This window comes from Colius striatus, chromosome 20 (assembly GCF_028858725.1).
Source record: "Colius striatus isolate bColStr4 chromosome 20, bColStr4.1.hap1, whole genome shotgun sequence".
NCBI classification, from domain to species: Eukaryota; Metazoa; Chordata; class Aves; order Coliiformes; family Coliidae; genus Colius; species Colius striatus.
In genome coordinates, this window is record NC_084778.1 from 6,793,169 (window position 1) to 6,815,153 (window position 21,985).

Here is a 21,985-nt window from a genome sequence, read left to right on the forward strand (position 1 = left end):
TGGGGGGCATGGGCTGCCTTCCTGGGGCAGGGAGTCCCACAGAGGCATCACTGGTCCTCCCTGCCATGGCAGAGGGCAAGCAGGCATCTGAGAAAGCACTCACTACCTCACACCTTCCCCTGCGGTCCCTCTTGCCCCTCCTCCTGCCCATTCTGTCCCAAACGGCTCTGCAGGCTGCCCACCAAGAGCCCCTAGCTCCCCCCTCCCTGCTCTCCCTCCCAGCACTCACAAGCAAACCCTTTTCTGGGACTGAGTGCAGGGAGGAGCTGACATTTCCTTTTAGCTCTGGTCCCCACTGCATTTGCTGCATCCTCGGGTCAAAGGCCTCCCAAGTTTTCCCCTTTGAGCCTCTAACCCACACTAGAAATCACATAAAGCTCCCGGCGGGGTGAAGGTTAAAAGCACAAGTTACACTGGCATTAAAAACATCCGTCCACAGTCGTGTGAGTAGTTAAGAACCACCCAGGACGAGCAGCTGGGGCTGTGCAGGAGCCTATTTCTCATTTAATGACAGCCAAATGGAGGGGAAATGAGAGGTTTGGATGCTTGGGAAGGGAACCCCACAGGTTGCCGAGGCTGGCACCCAAACCCCATCCTCATCACGCTGCTTGTGGCCAACAGTACCCCAGGTTTGCACTTTGGGGGCTCTGAGCCCACAGCTGAGGGCATGGTCCCTAAACCCCAGCTCCTAGGCTGAGTTGTCCCTCAGCTTCTCAGTAGACTCATGATCCCCTGATGGGGGCTTTGCCTCAGCCCCTGTGATGGTGCAGCTCTGAGGAAGGCAGCAGAGGATGAGCAGAGCTGATGTAACACAGCAGCAAAGTAAACCTTGAGCTTGCAGAGCCCAAATCCTTCCATTTTCATTTTTTGGCCTTTTGAGGTTTTCTTAATTTGTCTATTTTTGTTCCTTGCCCACCTCCGCGCTGAGTGTGACGAGAGCCTTCGCTGGAGAGGCAGGGTTTTAAGGAAGAGCGCTGGCTGTTATAAAGCAGCGAGCCTCTTGGAAAAACAGCCTCTGGAGCAATAAACAGATCTGGTGCTGAGGGCTGTGAGGGACGGCTCCATCTGGGCTGCTGAGTCATGAAACCTGCTGAAGTGAGACACAAGCCAGAGGGCTCGGGGTAGGGGATGCTTCCTATTAGGGATTTTTGCTATTTCTGTCTGAACGTGCGACACCAAAAGCAGAGAGGGAACAAAAGCGGGCAGGGGTGGCAACGCCTCGCTCCAGCAGCCAGGGGGTTAAAGCGGAGGCTGCCTTCCTCCTCCTCCTCTCCCCAGAGCCAGGCAGCCTTGTCCCATCCCTGCCACGGTGGGGAGGGGGGTGGGAGAGGACTCTCCCGCCTCAGCCTCACGGTTTCCAGCCGAAGCCAAACTCTCCCGTTTGCCCTGTGATGCCCTCGCTGGCCCCCGGCATGGTGCCGACCGAGCGCCACGGACCCCTCGCCATCCCCCTTCCCTCGCCGTGGTTCGCAGCACGAGTGGCGGTGGTCCAGGGGTGTCCCAAGTCCAGGAAAAAACAAGCTCAGCTTGCTCTCCGGGGGCTGTTCCTCTCCCCACCGGGCACCTTCCTAAACCCCACGTCCCCATCCATAGAAGCATCCCACCTCGTCCCCACACACTTTGGCAGGGTCCCGTCCCCGAGACCCCATCACACCCTGTCACCGGCCCGGCCACATCCCCATTCGTTGCCACGTCCTCACGGGAACCCTGACACATCCCCCTGCCTGCAGGGACCCCCTCACGCCCACAGAGCCCCCCACCGCGTCCCTCCATCGCCTCTGCCGCGGCCCCAGCCCCACGGGGCCCCCCACTCGTGCTCAGCCCCACGGGGGACCGCGGCAGCCCGTCACAGCCCCACAGGGGCGCGGCAGTGGGGGGGCGGGACACCCCGCTCGGCCCCGGGGGCGGCGGCGCCTTTAAGGCCGGGCCGGGCGCCAGCTGCCTCCGCCCCGGGGCCGGGCCCCGCCGTAGCCTGGTAACCGCGGCTGGGCGGGCGGAGCGCGGCCCCGGCAGCGGCCCCGCAGACGGAGCGCGGCTGCCGCCCGATAAAAGTGCTGCTCGCCGCGGCCGCGAGGGAGCGCGGAGCCGCCGAGCCATGGTAAGAGCGGGCCGGGCCTCGCCGAGCGGCGCTGCCCGCCCGGGCCTCGGCCGCGGAGGGGAGGGGGGCGCGGGGCTGGGGCTCGGGCTCGGGGCTCGGGCTCGCCCCCGCACGGCAGCTCCGCGGCCGCCCGCCGTCCCCGCTGCCGGGACGTTGCTTCTGCGCGATTTACAGCTCGCGGTGCGCTCCCCGGGAGGGAGGGAGGGAGGGCTCCGCCGCCGCTGCTACCGCCCGGGAGACCACCGGTCTCCCACCGCCCCGCCCGCCTCTCGCCGTGGCCTCGGGGCTTCCCCGGTCGCCCATCGCCGGGGGCCGCGAGGAGCTGCCGCCAGCGGGCCGGCCCCTCGGGCCGTGGCGGTGCGGGACGAGCCCGGCGCGCCGTGGCCATCGCCGAGGTGGTCCCGCGGCTGCAGGCACTGTGCGGGACACAGGCGGCCCCGCCTGCCAAAGAGCAGGGCAAGGCGAACACCCGGTGGCGGGCGGCTAAACCGCGAGCGAGCCTGACGGGAGGGAGGGATGCGATCGCTTCAGTTCTGCACCAGAACAGAGTGCAGAGGTCGGGTGTTTCCTCGACGTGGAAACAAACCTCAGTTTACACCGCGTCCCGGCTGCGGGCAGCGCCGGAGCGGAGCGTACACCCCCGGGCTCCTGCCCTCTCCGGGGTGCTGGCCACCCCCCGCACTCCGCTGCTCACGGACCCAGGCGCCTGCCTGCAGCCTCAGAACCAAACCGGTTGGGAGCGTGGCCCTTGACTCAGCTCCGGAGCAGCTGCTTTGAGCAACACCAGTAATCAATGAGTGGCGTTTGGCTGTAGGGAGATGGGGAAGGATTATAACCTGTTTGACTGGGCAGCAAATGAGTCTTTTATTCTGGAAGCTCTGAGTATTGACAGATGCCCTAATATCAAGTTGCAAGTTCAGTTTATCCCTAATGCCCCTGCCACAGGAACGGTGGAGGGATTAGCACTAACAAAACATTGTTTTCCCTTGCAATACACCGGATCAGCTGTCTCTGCTCTGGCTGGGTGCAGATTCCTCCCTTGGGCCTCTTTGTCCACCTTGGTTCATGCCACATTGCCAGTGGCTGGGACAGGCTCTGGAGCACTCCAGCTCCCAAGGAATGCAAAAGCAGGAGTTCCCAGTTTGGAGAGCGTGTGCCATTCCCCCCCAGCAGAGATCTGCTGCTGTGTCTGGGCTGATGCGACCCTGGTGAACGTCAGGAGGGGAGCAGTAATGCAGCAGGTTTAATCAATTTATGCCTTAAAGGTTCTAATGTGCAGCTCTGACTATCTGTCCTGCTTCCCCAAGAGCTTCCCTGAGTCCTGGACAGGGACATGCATGTCCCATTCTTCCTCCAGAGACAGAGGTGAAATCCCAGGGATTTCATCCAAGTCCTCACTGTGCTGCAGGGTCTGCTCTGTGCTCTGGCACTGCCTCCATGTTGGTCAGGGCAATATTGAAATGTGGATGGCTTAATGCAATACCCGATCCCAGCTGGAACCTCAGAGCTGGAAGTGCAGAGAGCTCATGCTGCTCTAGCGGTAGAAACCTACAGGGTGTGAGGGGAAGGTCTTCTGTCTAAACCAGGTGTTACAGGAGGGAGGAAAGAAATGCAGAAGCCTACACAAGAAAGTCTCAAACTGACCTCTGGTTTGAGAGTCAGTACCAGCTTTGTCCCAGGGAGCTGGCCACATGGCACATCTGGGTGTCCAGGCAGAAGTCAGGGATGAGGAGAAGGGAAAAGGCATCGGGACAAGGCGGTGGGTACCAGGAGCAGCTTCCCTCCTGCTCACCATGTACTGGCCCCAGCAGAGCCATTTACACAAGGCTGTTCACCAGCGTGGCCAAGAAGCCTTCCAGGCTTCCTGTCACCACTGCAGGACCCTTCTTCCAGGGTGGTGTTCCCTAGAAAGGAGAGGTAATGCCTCAAACCAGGTGTGGGACCTTCTCCCAGCCCCTTTCCTCTCCAGGTACACAGCACTTGCTGCACACACACTGATTTATCACTTCAAAAGAGACACATGGAGCAACCAGCATGTGAATATCTAGCAGATAGGGCTCTGGCATTTGGAAATATCTGAGAAATCTCTGAGCAGCAGCTCCTGCTCCCCAGGAATAAAGCCTGAACCTGGAAGGCAAAGGCCCTCCTTGGGTGCTGCAGGGGTGAGGTGGCTGCCTCAGCCATGGTGCCCGCAGAGCCCTCCCTGATGCCCGCAGAGCAGCTCCTGCTCTCATATCACACAGCTACTCCCCCACTGGGGAAAATAATAACAATAACCAGGGAGGGTTTAGTTTCCCAGCAGGAAGACTCCACAGGTGCCAGTGTGCTCCAACCCTGCAGCCTCATGCTGGCATTCCTGAGCTGAGGAGACTGAGTTTTCCCCTCTGTCAGCATCCCACCCACAACAGAGGGTGGCTGCAGGTCCCTTCCTGTTGCAAGGAGGCTGAGCAACAGCAGGCAGGGGCAGGAGTCCTGGCTAGCAATGGAAATAGGAATTTGCCGTCCCTTCTGCTGAGCCCTGAGCAGCTTGAGCCCTGTCCCAGTGACCAGAGGCACCAGCCCCGCTGCCCATGTGGGAAGTGCCCGCTGCCACAGGGAAACTTCATTCCCTGCTAATTGATTACAGTGGGCCTCCCTTCCTGTTACCCTAAGCAACCCCATCCTTGTGCTCAGAAGGTGACCTCATTCCTTACAGCTGCACAGCTGGCCAGCCCCATCCCAGCCTGCTCCCTCGCTGCTCTCACTGCCCTGTGCCAAAGTATGGCCTGTCCCCGGGGCAGCCTGGACAGCTCCTGCCCGCCCAGGATTGCTCTGGCAGGGGCTGGCACAGGCAGGTTGTCTGGGGGTACCAGGCTTTGAGACACCCCCTGAGAAGTCAGGCCACATTTGGGGTGTGCACCAGTTGGCAGAGCCTTTGGAAAAGGTCCGTGTGAGTGCCAGCATGGAAGCACCAGACAGTTTCCAAGGCACATTGCAGTAAATTTGCAGCTGCCTTCAATTTCATGGGTTTTGAGGGAGGCTGGCAGAGAGGGAGCAGAGCCAGAGCTGCTGCCCCAGGGCCCAACCCTGACACATAAACAAGAGACACAACCACCATCAGCACAGGGCTGGTGAGCCCTGCAGTGCTTGCCCAAGCAGCCCTGGTCTCAGCAGGGTCACACTTGAGCAAACACACCAGGTCTCTGTTTTGCTAGACTAAGAAGGAAGAGACTGTGTCCCTCCTGTCAGCTGTGGCTGTGCAGGGCCACGTCCCCAAGAAAAACAAGTCTCTATCTTGCAGCACCCTGGGAGCCCGTGGGGCTGCTCCCCACGTGTGCCCCAGCTCCAGTCCCTCCGTGCGCCCCCAGGGCTGCACACGCTCAGACACAGGGACCAGGGAGCTTTTCCCAACCCCACCTGCAATCCAGCTGGCACTGAAAGAAGCCATAGTGCTTCAGAACAGATGATACCTCCACTTGGGGCTTGAAAACAGCCCTTGGTGTTCAGCTGACTACAGAACTGGGGCTGCACACAACTGTAGGATCTCATTCATGCCTCCTCAAGGCTTCATTGTGGTTTTTTAAAGTGTTTTGTGCACCTCCCCAGAGTTTTTAAGTAAGATGTGGATGGCCACGCTACTGGCTTGCACTGGGGCCCCACAGGTGAGCCCTGTGCCTCCCAGCGACTGGCACGCTGAGCTGGCGGCTCCAAAACACACACATAGCTTTAAAAAGAAAGATGGGTTGTTTTTCCTGCATAAAACCCTCTTGCTGGTTGCCGAGGGAGGCTTGTCCTCCGAGCACAGCAGCTCTGTCGTGCAGGAATGTATGAATACCTGCACGCTCTCGGCTGCACCCGCGCCTGCTCCTCGTCTCCTGTCCTGGAGCTTTCCCCGTGGTGAGAGGTTTTGCTGGCAGCTGGCAGGATCCAGCTGTCAGGCAGGGAGGAAGCAGCTCTGCCTGTTCCTGCTGAGGCGGGGGCGGCTGCGTGGCAGGGAGCAGGGACGTGCCCGTGGGCAGGCTCTACCTCACCACGGAGATCGTGGCAGCGGGTCTGCAGAGCTGCCTCCCCTGCCTGGGAGAGGCACACGGGCTGCAGAAGAGCAGGCAGCCAGGGACCCTGCCCCGTGGGCATCCTTGGATGGATCCTGACAGAAAAACCTCACCCTTCTGCTGGGGAATAGCAAATGAGGGAGCCCAGGCTATGGCTCCCAGAGCAAGGAGGGACCCAGGATCTGGCAGAGCACTGCTTCACATTTAGGAGCTCATCAGCTGGGTATCTTGTGCTGATGGAGAAGTCACCAGCCACAAGGCATACTGTGTAGTCTGTAAACTTGTGTAATGCTCCTCCTGCATTTTGCAATTGCTCCTTAACCCCTCTGAAGTTTGCTGAGTGCATTAAGCTCAGCAGCCCAAGGCCCTACAGCGTGAGCAGAGCCCGGCTGTGGGCATGAGGATGCTGCGCCCTGCCCAGAGCACTGGGCACAGCCTGGGTGCCCAGGGAAAGGAGAGGGGCTGAGAGGTAGGAGTGTCAGCTGCCTCCTGTCCCAAGGCAGCAGGCTGGGACAAACTGGTGAGGGCCTGGAGAGCTGACTCAGGTCACGGGAGCAGCCCAGCTCCAGGTGTAGGGAAGAGACAGTGCCACACTGGGAGCCACACATGAAATACCCCACTAAAGCTTTGGGAAGTTACTGGTGTGCTCTTGCAGGCGTGGGGGACCTGGTTGTGCTGCATGCTGCATGAGCAGCCAGGCCTGCTCAGAGCTTTGGGGAAACAGATTATTATCTCAATTTAACGTCTGACAGCTTCCATCCTCAGCTCGCCTGAGAGGGTAACGCAGGCTGCAAGCAGGAATCAATCAGGGTTCGGTCAAAGCATCCTCTGTCACTGCCCAAATCACCCCACCATCCCCTCCTGCTTCCCCTTCTTTCTTTTCCATTTCAAAGCCCAACTGCTCATCCCTGCTATCACCAGGATGTGCCAATGGCTCCAAACCATACACCCCAGAGGGACCTGTAATGGCTTCAGGAGCACATCCACAACAGCCTAAGGCAGGAAAGCAAAGACCCTATGGGAGCAAACAGTGAGCTGCCGTGGCTGCTGGGAGGCCTGGAGTGCACAGTCCTGCCCTCGACCACACTTCAGACTCCCATGGACTCGGTGCAAGCAAGACCTGACCCCAAGGACAGCTGCAGTTTGTGCTCTCTGCTGAAATGTATTTTAAATGCTGTTCTCCAAGACCATTTCTGAAGTAATTTGCTGTTCAGCCTGGCTAGGAAGAGCCCTGAGCAGGTTCGTTCATTCAGCGCCTGCAATATTGACTCTTCTCTTTACTGCAGCATTAGAGAGCATTTGTCATCTCAGAAATGAATAACTTTTCCTCTCCCGGGAAGGGGGAGAAGGTTTGCTTCGGTACTGACATTTTACATACCCAGCCTACAAACCTGCTTTGAATCTCAGATGATGCTCTGGGAATAAAACCAGAGGTTTTGGTGTCTCTGCTCTCTCAGCAGAGTGAGGCCTGTGATTTGCCTGGTCCTCACCTGGGAGGACCCAGCCAGGGAGCTGGGTACTGAGTCACACACCTGCAGAATTTCACATGGGCCAGGGTAAAAAGAGCCTGGGAGATGCTCTCCCCTCTGCCAGGTACCAGCTACATACATTGCCACATTACCCACATACAGCCTGACACCACCTGCAAGTCTTACTCAAGTCCCTCAGGAGCAAGTCACAGCCCCTGCTCTCAAGATAGAGGAGCCCTGAAGAAAAACAAATATGAAGAAAAATCCCCAAACCAGAAAAAAACCCCTACCCAGCAGCACCAGAACAAGAAACAAGAAGCTCAGACTTGCCAACTCATTGTTTAAAGACCAACAAACAACGCTCTCTCCTCCTGTCCCAAGGATCACAATGCATTTAACTAACTTCTGCCTGTTTGTCCTGCTCTTTTGAGCTTTCAGAGGTGTTTTCAAGCCTCTCAGGAGGACCAGCAATGCTTTCTGGGGGGAATTTCAGCCTTTGTTAGCAGGACTATGTTGCAGGGAACAAAAGCAAGAGAAACAAGCTCCAGCCATCACAAGACTTGGAAGATCAGAGCCATAAGCAGAGCCAGCAGCAACATTTCCAAGGAACCAAACTGCCCAATACACCAACCATGACATCACTGTTGTTTTTGAAGTCCCTTCACCCATAGAGGAGCCCACTGATACAGCCTAAGCAGGGTCCAACCTGGTGTCAGACTGCTCAGCCCCACAAGGGCACACAGCACCACGGGCAGAGCTGCTGCTTCTCATCCCGGTGGCCCTGGCCACAGCTGAATCCCACTCACAGCACAGCAGGAAGGCAGGAAAGCACAATGCCCGACAGGAGATGGCCTTACCTGAGCAGCTGAGCAGGGCTGGAGGCACAGAGGAGGTCCTGGAGAAAAGTTCTCTTGCTGTAAACCTGCATCCAAGGACAGGGCTGGCCAGGAAGTGGGAAGAAAGGACCTGGAGGCTTTGAAGACCAGACTCATCTCCAGGCTGTAATTATCCACTTGCTTCTCCCACCCCTAATTATGCAGATGAGAGAAATGGCAAAACCCACCAATCTTCCAGGGAGGGAGGAGGCTGTGTGGGTCCCACCCTTGTATCACCAGGGCCAGGGCCCCTCTGCCACCCTGGGGGTTGCAGCCCCATAGAGTAAACACCCAGCAGCAGGTGTCTCTGTGCACCGAGGAATCCAGAAAGGGGTTTGCTGGAGGTCAGGGCTGGTATAAGGTTAATTAATCCATTAACTAGAGTCAGCTGAGCAAATGAGGTAGCAGGAACACCTGTTTGCCACTTGCCTACCACCAGCCAGCCTCTGCCCAAAGGACTATGCTGCATCCTCTAGGAATTCTATCCCTTTGCAGGAAACCACAGCCACATCCCAGCTCCTGTGGAAGGTGGCTGTGGGCTGTGTCCTTGCTGTGACACTCCCATGGCTGTCACGCAGCCTGATGTGCGGTGATGAGCCAACTGAGGGGCCCCAGCACCCCAGGACACCAACTAAGGGCCTGTGTGGCCACCCCAGCACGTGCAGCCACTGTGAAACTCAAACCAAGAAGAAATAGGAGGGGATGTGGGGGCTTTTCTTTCCATGTGAGATGGTGTAAACTGGTTGCGTAGCTGCAGCTCCCCCATCTCTGTGTGGGACTTGCAGCCAGCGCTGCTGCCTATGTGAGGAGCTACTCTGCTTTGCCACTGTCCTCTGCAGGTACTCAGCCAGGCTGGGCTCTGTGTGTGCCTCATCTCATCTTCAACTGGTTTTCTCTCTCTTTTTTCTTCATTTGTATACAGCAAGGGCTGGCAAGAGGCTTTTCATTCTTTGCCTCTCTGTCTGCCCCAGCACACTGATGGCAACTGCTGAGTGAAGAGCAACAGTGTTGGATTACAGCAGGGACATGGCTGGATAAATTGGGTGTGTGGAGAAAGCCAAATGGAGTTTCATGGGAGTGAAAGAGCAGATTTTAGGCAAGCCTTTGTCCAAAGCTATCTGGGGCCAGGCAGAAGGGTTACCAGGAGGTGCAGCTACGGGGACAGATAAGGACTCACACCTACAAGCCTGGTGGGAGCTCCTAATCATCAGCCAAATGCACCTCACCCCTCACACAGCCTCTGCCAGACGAGGCCCCTTTCATTGTCAGGCTCCCTGCAAGCCAGCAGCTGCTCAGCCTGGTACGTGTGGGCAGCAGCACCACGGCTTTGTCACATGCCTGAGACAGCGAGTGGCAGGCGGTGGCATCCCAGCCAGCGCCTGCTGCGAGAGCCGTGAGGCACGGGCAGGGATGCTGACACCTGCCCCTCTCCCGTAGTGCTTCCCCCGGCATCTGCTCCTGCCACGGCCCGGCAGCATCCTCAGCAACCCGGGATTTGGTCTGCCGAGCACAGCAGCCTTATCTCTTGCTTATATAATGAACTTCTCTCCAAAGCATTAACTCTTTCTGGACGAGAGCTGTTCTGGTTCACACAGAGGCAGTGCTGCCTGGTGGCAGCCATTTGGAGCCCCAGGGAAGTGGTGTGTAGCTGGGACACGGGTCTGTGGGCACCTGCCCCGTGCCCCTACTGCAGCCCTTAGCAGAAGCCCCTCGTCTGACTGTCCGTCCGTGATGGACACATGCCGTGTGATGCCATGTGACGCCGCCTCAGGGTGCCCAGAGTCTGCAGAGCCAGCCCAGCCTGTCGCATGCAAATCTCCGGAGCAGTTGCTGCCTGCAAACAGGAACCACCTTATGGAAATCAGCAAAATCCTTCCCAAACTGCCTGGAGAGTTCCAGCGGGGCCGGGGGGCTGGCAGGCAGGGCTGGCAGGCGTGCTCAGCTTCCAGCAGCGGGGCAGAGATGTGGGTGCCCCGTTCTGTGGCAGCACATCAGGATGCTGTGGCCCCGCTCCTGGGGGTGCCAGGACACCAGCAGGCACGTGGGGCGAGGGGCTGTGGCACCTTTGCAGGTCACCCTCTGATAACATTTCCCAGCCATCCTCAAGGAAGGTGCAACATTAAAAATCCTGTCTGGGCCTGTTGCTGGGCCCCTGGCTGGATTGCTCCAGCACCCCTGTGCCTCCCGGCAGCCCTGTGCCACGGCTGTGCCAGCACAGGCCTCTCCCAAAGCCTCCTCAGGCAGCCATTGTGCCGTGCAGTCTGCCTGAAGCGCCGAGACCTGCCAGACGCAGCAGCTCCTCCTCTCTGATCCCATCTCCAAAGCCGTGTCAGCCCCTTTTCCCCTCGCTCTGCTCCAGAGCTCAGGGTGCAGGGTCATTCATCATCTTAAAGCCACATATAGTGAGAGTCCTTTCCCTGTGCTGGGGAGGGGGCACGGAGCAGCCCCCAGCACCTCGCTGTGCCAAGATGGCTGAGGATGAGCTGGATGAGAGCAGGGAGGGTGGGCCTTGCTCCGTGCTGGTTTGGGGGCAGGCCTCCCTCTCCTCTCCCATGGCCTGGCAGCATTCCTCTGCAGGCAGCCGCTTCACCTGCACTCTGGGGCCTCATTTCTGGTCTGGCAGGAGAAATAAAAGAAGGGGCTGCTGCCCCGTCCTCTGCTTTCCAAGAGGCTCATGGCTGCCCCTTGCCGCTGTCGTTCCAGCAGTGCCTCAGGGAGCGGGGCCAGCAAGCCCAGCCCTCGCAGGAGCAGCTCTGGGCACCATCACAAGGAAGGCAAACCTGCACCAGCTGTCTGTGACCAGGCTAACATCTTGATGGGTGCTAAAGGAGATGTTGGAGCAAATGAATTACTTAAACCTTCTTGAGTCCTGGCTTTGGTGCCAGCCTCAGCTTCCCCGGGGCCTCCCGTGGCTTTGAATGCTGTGCTGGCAGCAAGCGGTGCCATTATGCTGTCGGCAGCAAGGGCCTCCTCAGGCCTCTGCCTGTCCCAGGGAGCGGGCAGGGAAGGAAGCCGTGGTCCTCCCAGTTCTTGGACAGACACCTAATTTAAGTGGCTTAAACATACCTCAGCAGAGGGAGCTGCCTGGTGTCATGTTTGGGTCCAGCATAGATCCCAGTAAACCCCATGCTCTCTTTTCTCTCCAGCTGAGCGTTGGCCATACTCCATGAGACATCTCAGCCGTGTGCCGGCCGGTGATTTGGAGCAGGACAGCTTGTAACCACCAAGTGTAAGTGTCTGAGTCCTTTGTGTTGTCAGCAACAGCTCTTTGAGAGCAGGGATTTCCCCTGCTCAAAGGACTTTACTCCTTTGAAAAAGCCATGTCTTTCACTGCTGCTCCAGCTGGGTGACTGCAGGGGGGGTGTCCGCAGGGGAAGCCACTCGCAGCTGCAGCAAAAGTCTTGTTGGGACAGGAACTCTTGCAGCACCATCACTTTGGGTCCATGGTTTCAGGAGCTGCTCAAGCAGCTGCCAGCAGGGAACAAGCCACAGAGGAGATGGTTTTATGCTCATTAAGTTACCATACCACAAAGCCATGCCAAAAACCCACTGGCAGCGTTACCAGGTGCTGCCGAGACCTGTCGGTGATTCCCAGAGTGTGGGATGCAGACAGATGCCTGCGCTGATGTGTCAGGGCTGAGGAAGCTGCAGTTGGGGTCTCTCAGCCCTTTGAGGACGCTCTGACCTGGAGGGGTAACTGCTGGAGGGACAGATGCTGTCACTCAACTTGCTGAGCATCCCCCAGACCCTCTACACGGTGCCAATGACACTTTGGTGGGTTCAGATGTACCTGGGCAGAGCAGGGACTCCCCAGCCTGCACCAACCTGAGCCTCTGCCATTAGCTGGAGAATATACACCTAAAAGGGACTGGCAAATAATGCTCCAGGGCTTGTCCTCTTGCTTGCAGCATCTCCACTGGGTTCAGAGAAGTCCTAAAGGAGTAAGGGAGATAAAAGCAGGGCTCCTTGGGGGCAGCCGGGGTGCGTGACCTACACAGGCAACCTCAAGCCTTTGCAGAGTGTGTCCTTCTCCAAAGTGTTAGTCATTAGCACAGCAGGAAAAGAGCCTCCCTTGTCCCAGCCTCTGCTTCGGTTCTACTCTCAGCTTCTGACATAACCAGGTCACTCTTTCCACACTTCCCCAGCCTAGATGGGAGCCGATGACTGATGGGGATGGACGTGACTCACTGCTTTTTCTAATGAGCAACTTTCTTCTGTTTATGTACTTTGGCGGGGCCTTTCATATACCTAAAAAAGGAGAAGGGTGGTGTTGGGGAGAGGGCAGGGTAATCTAAATTGCTGGCATCTGCATCCAGCACCAGTGAGCTGTTTTCTCACCATCCCTTTGGACTCTGGCCAGTTATGATGTTGCGTTTGAGTGTGGACAAGGTGTAGCTAATCTTCCCCACGCTAATCCAGCTGAAATGCTGTCTGAGCCCACAGGTAGACTGCCTAACCCTCAACAAGTAATTGCAGCTAATTAGGCTGGAAAATTTGTTAATATCTGTCCAGGCAAGGCTCAGGAGGCCGGTGGTAATAAGCACTGGGCAAACTCAGAGCCACCTTACCCCGTGGAGGTTTGCCAGCGGAGTTGTCCAGGCCACAGCAGGGCGAGTTGGGTTTTCCTTCTGTGTTGCAGAGCCTGGTCTCAGCAGACAGCTGCCTCGCTGATGTGGCCCCTTGCTTGTGTTTTGCAGTGACTAAGCAGAGGAAGCTCTCGCTGTCCCAGCACCACCAGGCCAGACAATCCTTCCCTTGGCTGAAGAACCCTTTGGATCTCTTCCCATAATGGAAGCGTGAGTGCCAAGATCCTCCATGACCTCCAGAAGCCACAACTCCTTACCGAGAACTCTGATGGCTCCACGAATGCTTTCTGAAGGTGCCCTGGGGGGCATCGCCCAAATCACCCCCTCGCTCTACCTGAGCCGGGGCAGCGTCGCCTCCAACCGGCACCTGCTCCTCTCCCGGGGAATCACCTGCATCATCAACGCCACCATCGAGATCCCCAATTTTAACTGGCCCCAGTTTGAATACGTGAAAGTGCCTTTGGCTGACATGCCCAACGCCCCCATCTCCCTGTACTTCGACAGCGTCGCCGACAAGATCAACAGCGTGGCGCGGAAGCATGGGGCCACCCTAGTGCACTGTGCCGCCGGCGTGAGCAGGTCGGCCACGCTCTGCATCGCCTACCTGATGAAGTACCACAAGGTCTCCCTCTTTGAGGCATACAACTGGGTCAAATCGAGGCGCCCCGTTATCCGCCCCAACGTGGGCTTCTGGAGGCAACTGATAGACTACGAGAGGAAGATCTTTGGGAAGACGACGGTTAAAATGGTACAGACACCATATGGCATCATCCCAGACGTTTATGAGAGAGAGAGGAGACCCCTGATGCCTTACTGGGGAATTTAATGTGACTGCAGACAGGAAGCACAACGGAAGGGACTCGCTGTTCTGAGTAGACCAGGCTGGACACGTTCCCTTCTCCTTCTACAGCCAACTTTGGTTCTATAGCATACAGCAGAACCTCAACTAATTCTCACCTCACTAACCCGCAAGGCCAACGATTCCCTTCAAAACGCATTTCTCTCTACAGGGATTCTCTGATTTAGCAGAATGAGGTCTCCTTATGAGTTGATTCCTTTCATAAAGCCTCCCCCTCTCTTTTTTAGTCAGTTTATTAGTATCCTGTGAGGAAAGGCCTAAAAGGCATTTGGCAGAGTTAATGAACAAAGTGCGCTTTGTGATGCGGTAGCCTGGATATTTCCTTAATAGCTTGTTTGCTTCCTTGCAAAGTCCTGTAGTGGGTAGGGAGCAGCACTAGCACGGAGCGAGCCAGGTCCTTCTCTAGGGCAGAGCTTTTTGCCCAGAGCCAGGAAGGCAGCGTGCAGGGTTGTGGTGCTAGTGTTGATGTTTTCTTTACCATCCGTAGTGACTCTCAGTATATAGTGTTCGAGATCTTTAGTCAGCTCTTAATCTGTATTAGAAGTTACAAAAAAAGAAGAAGAAGAAGAAGAAGAAAAGAAAAAAGTGAAGTCAGTCCGTGTGGGCCACAAGTACAATAAAATTTGAATGACTGAAATAAAATAAACACAAGTTCCTTTTCACTCATTCCATGCCAGGGCAATACACTTACACTACTGAAAAATGCTGGTGTTTTTGGTGGGTGGAAAGGAAAGAGAGATCTTGTCCCAGTGTGGCTCAAGACAGAAGTGAGACATTAACCCTCCCCACACCGGGCAGCCAAAGAAATGTTTAGGAAACTGTGAGCCTGGCCAGCTGCCAGAGGGGCTGGGCCCTGTTTTCGAATATTCAACCAACCAATCAATTGGAAGTAGATAAATCTGCCTGATTTCTCAGCTCTAAGTATGGTTGTGATCTGCCTTAGCCCATTTCTAAATCACTCCACTACGTCCTCAAAGTTATGCTGCATTCTAGAACTACTATGCGCAACACGGCGACGTGTCCGAGCTCCCGGACAAGGGTGGCTTTAGGGAGGAGGCTTTGCCTTCTTCTGTGTGTGCCAAGAGCGATTCCAACCCGAGACGTGGGAGAAGCCACTGCCTCCTGGACTTCACTCCCCTGCCCTGCAGATGGGAAGGGACTGGTTTGGTTGGTAACTGGAACAGCAGGAGAGCAAAGCGAGTCCGTTCCTCGCCGAGACATCCGTGTCCTCGCTGGCACCTCCGCAGGAAGCACACGCAGACTGCTGGATGCTGAGAGCTGAGTCCAACCAGTCTATACTTGTAAAAAAAACCAAACCAAGAACCAAACAATAAAGATTAAACAGGAACATGTGTTGGTTTCCTACTCAGAACTGTGCTAATGTATCTCGAGTGACAGTGAGAACATGGTGTAATACTGAGCAGTGGCTTTAAACAAATCTGGACCTCAGCCTTGAGAAAAATACACTGTGACCTGTTCCTGGCACTTGGCTGACCAGTTTACAGCCCATCCAGTGCCCAGCAAGTCCCAGTCCTCGTCACAAAAGCCAGGCAGTTAATTTATCTAGTTCAAAATGTTTCACTTCTGAAGTCCTGGCTGAACTGCAGGGCTTTTAAGGACCAGTACACATGGTTAAAGGTTTTCTCCAAGCTGAACCGTACTGTGAGGTTTGCAGCACAAGCAGCTTTCTGCTTTCCCCAGACTAAAAGCCACTAGACCTGAAATAGTGTTATCACTGATACAACACTGTGCAAGTGGCCTCAAGGTCATTTGCATCCTAAATAAAACCAGACTTGGTTGGAAGAAAGATCTGGTCAAGGTCAGAGTGTATTTGATACAGAGGACTTGACCACGTCTGACTCAGAGATTTCAATTTGACTGCAGAGCCCAGAGTTTTACCAAATGGTCAAATGCCACCTGCTTATACTCACCAAGGGAACAAAACGCCGCTCTGTAATTTCCAGGCTCCTCGTAGATGTCCAGAGAGGACTTGCTGGAAGCCCACAGACTTTAAATTAGGCTCAAGGGCACTTCCTGGTGTGCTTGGTGGCACGTGGGCATGAGAGGGCTCTCAAACCCCGTGTGCCATAGCTTCAACAAACTGCATTAATGCCAAGCCTGTGCAGGGAGACACCACTGTGGGAAGAGTTACTGCAAATGCCTCCACGCTGCGAGGGCATCCCAAAGTTTCCTGCATGTACACACATACATACTCCCCCTATTCCCCCTTCTTTTATCCATTATCCAGGATGCCCTTAGACAAAGCTGCACCTGAAAGACCCCAAATATTTCAGCACCAGTTTTTCCAGCAACATCACCACACTGATCTGGGTGTCCTTCAGTGCTGCACGGCCCTGCACTGGCACAGCCACGTCTCCTCCTGCTTTCACAGATATGCAAGAGCAAAGCTTTGGCCCACTGAAATAAAAGTGAGGTTTGCCACCAGCTGCAGGCAGTTCAGGTTTCATGGCTGTGTCCTGGCTTCGGTAACAAAACAAACACAGGAGACATTGTCCATTTAAACCAAAAATACATCCTACTCATCTCGCTATTTTTATCATGAGTTAAACTGCCACCAGGGAGATGGTTCGTACGGAAAGGAGATGGAGATTAAAGATCAAGACTCATCGTTAGTCTGGAGATGTTCTGAAAGTGACATTTCAAAGGGGAAAAAATACTAAACCTCAAAATCTGCTGGCAAAATTAAACTTTACCTGAAAAATGGATTCTGTATAATTTAACAGGATTCTCGAGATAAAAACTGGAAGGTAAAAATTCTCCACTTTGAATTATTAGACAGACTTTCTACACAGACTGCCCTAGTGCCTAGGGGAGAGAAAGATGCTAATGTTCAGCCAGGAAAGCATCAAGACTGACTCTTAAACAAAATGGAAAGTTAGACCTATAAAAAAATGTAATTGCCTCATAAAGCACATTAGGAAATAAAGAATTTGCCCAAAATACCCATTAGAGATTCTATTACAGAGAAGTGCAATGGTATTACTGCTCATACCTATTTCTTGGCACAAATTCCTTTTCATTCCAACGGAAGACATTTTCCCCCCCTCAAAACTCCAGTTTTTCAGGCATCCTCAAATCTAAAGACTCCAAGGAAGAGTGAGGGGCACAGTTTGACGCTGAGTGCTCTAAGCACAGCAGCTGGGTTTGAGGGGAAGGTCATCCTTCCTGCTCCCTCCACAGGCTTTGTCCAAATGGTCCATGTCTTCATACCTTCAAGAATATTTTAGCTGTTATTTGGTGAGACATCTTTCCAATGCTACCCACAAAGAAGGTTTCACTGACACAGCTTCATTATGTTTAAGGCCCTTTTTTGCCAACCTTTCGAGGTTTCTCCTGGGTCAGGAGGATTTCACCCTGCAAGCACCAAAAGCAACACTTTTTTTTCCCCAGCTGTATCCTGGAACAAGCCACTTCACAGGTTGGTCAGATCTGAAATGAGCTCTTTATTGAATCCAAGGTTTGAATCTCAACAAAGGATTTCTAAGTCATGGCAAGAATAAGGGAGTAGGCAATGTACTAAAGTCAATTAATAACACTAATTCTCAGTGGATTTAAAATATGAGCAGTGACTCCAGTGTAGCACAAACGGAAACAGCTCCAACTACTAATGGCAAAAACACTTCTAGAAGAGAAACAGTGTTCACCCAGAGGGCAGAAGGAAGAATCACAATATCAAGAGAAGTTGTCTGACCACTTTTCTTCATAAAATTATGACATTTCCATTCTAATATTAAGAACTAGAATTAAATTCGGGTCCAGAGAGGGGAAAAGAAAAAATCTTTCAGAAAAAGCAGTTTGCACAATAGCAGCTTTTATTGAAAAGGGAGCTCCTGTTTCAAGCTTAATTCCTCTGACATGTAGCTAAATAGAAGCTGGAACATTCCTTGGGTTTTCGTGAGCTTCTGCTCATCCTTAGGTTGAGTGTCACTATTGCTTCATGTACACTGCATGAATTTCAGGGAAGGAGCTGCTCAAAACCAGCTCAGGTGAGAAGCTGCTGTTAGAGAGGGAAAGTCAGCAGAATGGCCAAGCACAGCACATAGCAATTCCCACAGCACAAATAACCTCCAAGTGGCTACAGCCAACAATTGTGGGCGAGCCTGGGGAGATGCTCAAGACCAGCCCTGGGCAGGGAAGGGGCTGGGGCGGCCCAAGGCAAACCACAACACACCAAGACAGCACAGAAACATCAGGACTGCAAGTGGGCAAAGGGACATAGGCATTAAATAAACAAGTAACAGTTTCTTAGAATTCCAAATATACACAAATATATAGAGCACAAACACCACCCCCCCCCCGCCCAGACTTTCCACAGATCACCCCAAGGCAGTTCCAGAGAACACTCACAGTAAATAAACCCCAGAAAACAATGTTTCTCACGTGGGGTTGGTTTTTTTTCTAGCAGAAAAAGGAGTTCAGTTTGTAAAATGCAACCCAAGGCGAGGGGAGGCAGCGTGGCCAGCAGCCTGCGTGCAGAAGGTGGTCTGTGCAGTGCAGAGAACACGGTAACCTTGGATACAGCTGGCAGGGACAGCGGCTTCGGCTGGCAGCGGAACATCTGAGAAGATGCTGAATGCAACAGTGAGTCATTTTAATGAGCAGGATCCGTGAGCCGATCCCCGTTGTGCAATGCCTTTATCCAGAGCATCTACAAGCAAAACATGTGGTGTGTTCCCATGACGTCAAGGCGCTGGGCTCAGAGCGCTTTCCGCTCGCCTCCGCCGCGGCGTGAGCGCTGCTGCCTCCCCTTCTGCAGGGAGCAGGCAGGCGGTGGGGTCACACTTCAGCAAGCCCCACTGCAGCTGGAATTGTAAATGGTGATTCCTTCTTTTGATGGGCCAAAAGACACGTTGGAGATGGCTCAGAGAGGGAATTCACTGCCTTTACATGTGTGTTAACAAGCACAAGAGCATCACTGGAAAATGCTTTTATGACAACGGAGCCGGTGCTGTGTTCGAAATACTGGTTGTTGTAAGTTTCACATTGTGGCCTCTTTTATTTGTGGTTTTCTCTTTTAATTACAAAAAGAAAAAGCTCCTATCTAGCTCAGGGTTCAGGAGCTGTGGTGGAAACCCATGCTAACAATAAACTCCCTTTGCCCGGTATAGCGTCTCACAAGTAACAGCCTTGGCGTCAGCCATATACTCCAAACCACTTGACCATCCCCTTACTAGCAGCAAGAGGAGGCACTTGCTTCAAGTTGGACAACAGCAAAGTGCTTCTGCAATTCAGGATGCAAAAGCAGGTGCTGGCTTAGACCCCAGGCACCACTGGGCATTCTTGTACTGGTGATGTACAGAGCCACCTCTCATTAAGATGGAAGACAATGCATGTGGTCAAAAGCTACAAGTATTTCCCACCTAACAAATGAAAGAGAGGAGCAAGGAGGGACTGCCCTTTTGTTGACAATTCCTGGGCAGCAGCAGGCAGGCACTGCCACATTGGGGAAGAGCTGCCACTTGATTAGCCTGAGCTAGTGACTAGAGACATGAGTTGCTTATTTATGAATGAGTTCATTTCAGGCAGCAAGAAGATTTCATTTGTGTAAATAAGGGGCCAGACACGTAGCACTCCTCCTAGCCACGATCTTTTCATCTCTTATAATTGTTTAGTATACCTAAGCCCTTTTTAAAAAAGAAGAAATGAAGCATTGTTTTTCCTCACTGTAATTCCTGTTGCAGCAAATACCCACTGGTCAGCATCAGCTGCTTACAGCGCAGACAAGACTAACGTGGAACAGCTGTCAATATCTTTGGAGAGATCTAGAGATCTGAGAAGCTGAAGTCCAAGAACTGAGGTGCAAGTTGTACAGATGGATATCCACACCACGTCATCCACAGCAGACTGAGACTGTTCAATGATAAGGCTCTTCTAATAACACCATGAAGCTCCTACTAGGTTTACAATCCTGTCACTAGCACTACAGCTGCTTGCACTGTTGTCTGGATGTTGTATCTGAAGAGAGAATCAGATACTTCAGAGGCATGGGTAACATTTTGTGATAGGCTATGATACTAACCTCCTTCTGTCCAGGTAGCTGTACCTACTGCATGCAACAAAACAGCAGGTACACAGTACTCTGCTTCACAAACCAGCCAGCTTCAGACCACTCTGCTGGTTTGGGCTCCACAACCACAGACTTCCAGTGTGAAATCACACCCGCCTGTAGCAGGAGCCAGAGACTTCCTTGTGCTGCCAGGTCTGAGTCAGAGAAACACATTACTACAGATAGCACTAAACTACACAAGTTACACACAGACATTCCTTCAAGGAAAACATATTAACAGACAAAAAAGGGACTATGTACACAGGGAAGAGACATGCTGGATCACTGGAGTCCAATTTTCAACAGTGCTGCAGCCACACAATTACCAAAGGGTCAGGTGAAGCATAACAAATCATGCCTATAGCTCAGCACAAGCCTGAGGAAGGACTTTGTTTGTATTTACAACCGAGTAGCAAAGACCACAAGTTTTAAAATCCAGATGCCTGTACTAAAGAATCCAGATATTACAGAGAACACTGTCAACAATGTCTTCAAGTCCTTGTCCCTCAGTACTAACCAGTTATGCACATGAATCCAGGACAGTTTCCAATACAGAACAGCAGAAGTATCGATATGCAATGGCTCTGCGCAGCCTCATTCCTTCTAAGTCAATAATTAATTTTGCTTTGAAAGTCCCTGTGGCCCATGCACTGTGTGCATTGGAATATCATAGCAGCAAATATTTGAAGAAAAACATCATGGTCCATATACCAAAAACATTAAAGAAAAGGTTTGTTTGCAAATACGTCCTTCAAGTATTTAAGTGGTCACTTCTATGCAAACCAGCCTAGCATTTAGGCTTTTCTTAGAAGACAGGTACTGGCCTCTCTAGAGGTTCATGTGTCTGGGTAGCAGACTGCTTTTTACAAAGACTAACCTGCTTTCATCTTCAGAAAGATTGAAATGCCACATTTTTTTGCCCCACTGCAACCCTGGGTCAATTCATTGCAATTCTTTACCAACAGCTTGTACATGACAAAGGCTTTAAAAACCTTACAGTACAAAAGCCAAAACATTTCAAACACTAACCTCAGCTCGAGCCTTTCCACTTACCCTACCACACCACTTCCCCCAAGTGTCCTGCATTGTTAGACCCAATACTCCATCTTCAATGCAAATGCTTTCAGAGCAGGTCTGGCAAAATGAGCCCTGGAGGCTTTGGCTCCACGCAGTTGATCCAGAAATTGGCACAGCTGGCATGGTACTGGTGCCCTCCGTATGCCAGCTTGAAGTTATCCGTTTCCGAATTAAAGGCCTAAAATAACAAGAATTGAGACAAGTGTGACAGTCTCATCTACACCAGCACCTAGAAACTAGAGTGGAGATGGTTGCTGCACAGGTATCACCCAGAATAGCACAGTGTGGGAGGATGCGCTCACTCTGAACTGACTCCCCCAATGAACAAGATTCTCTCTGAATCTGTAAAGTGTTAGGAGGTGGACAAAGACTCCAGCTGTCACAGCTGGTGCATACTCTGCCATCTGAGCAGCAGGCCACTAACTCACCTTATTTCATGCACCTTCTACTTTTGCTAAGTAGCCAATGCAAGACAAATGCTTGCTCTGCCAGCCAGTTAATAGCTACTGCATTTATTTCATTGGCTCCCTGTGATTTAGGCAGGTGCAGTTCTTGATATCACTGTTATTCCATGTTGAATTTGATCTACTTTCTTCTGTTAATTGAATCTGCTTTACAATAGGAGCTTCTGAACAGAGTGGGTGAAGACACGAACATGCTTAAAACATCTTGATGTTTGTTGCTAGGAGATGCTTTCCAATGCTTCCCAGCTACCTATTTAAAACAATATTCTAACCCTGGGTTTCCTTCAGAGATTTCTAAAAATGCCAAATCCTACTACATATAGCCCAAAGTCAGTATTTGTAACACCCCCCACCACAGTTCCCCCCTTCCACGAGAGACACACAAATCCAGAAACTCGCTGCAGTGAATTTTCTACCACACAACAGAAGTAGCACAAAACCAGGAAGCTATTCACAAGA

General features: G+C 53.1%; 2 protein-coding genes across 5 annotated transcripts in view; one reads left to right on the forward strand and one right to left on the reverse strand.

The window, feature by feature from the left end:
* Positions 1-2,007: 2,007 nt before the first annotated feature.
* On the forward strand, positions 2,008-15,255 carry DUSP14 (dual specificity phosphatase 14). Its single transcript, XM_062012392.1, has 3 exons — positions 2,008-2,098; positions 11,620-11,702; positions 13,171-15,255. Exon 3 carries the CDS (start codon positions 13,289-13,291, stop codon positions 13,883-13,885), a length of 597 nt encoding a protein of 198 aa, XP_061868376.1. The 5' UTR covers positions 2,008-2,098; positions 11,620-11,702; positions 13,171-13,288; the 3' UTR covers positions 13,886-15,255.
* A 2,158-nt stretch (positions 15,256-17,413) lies between these two features.
* SYNRG (synergin gamma) overlaps positions 17,414-21,985 on the reverse strand; it is a 42,572-nt gene continuing 38,000 nt past the window's right edge. For all 4 annotated transcript variants that reach the window (XM_062012148.1, XM_062012149.1, XM_062012147.1 and 1 more), the window contains one exon: positions 17,414-21,240. In XM_062012148.1, the coding sequence (XP_061868132.1) occupies positions 21,109-21,240 (132 nt within the window). In that variant the 3' untranslated portion in view covers positions 17,414-21,108. The remainder of the gene's footprint in view (positions 21,241-21,985) is intronic.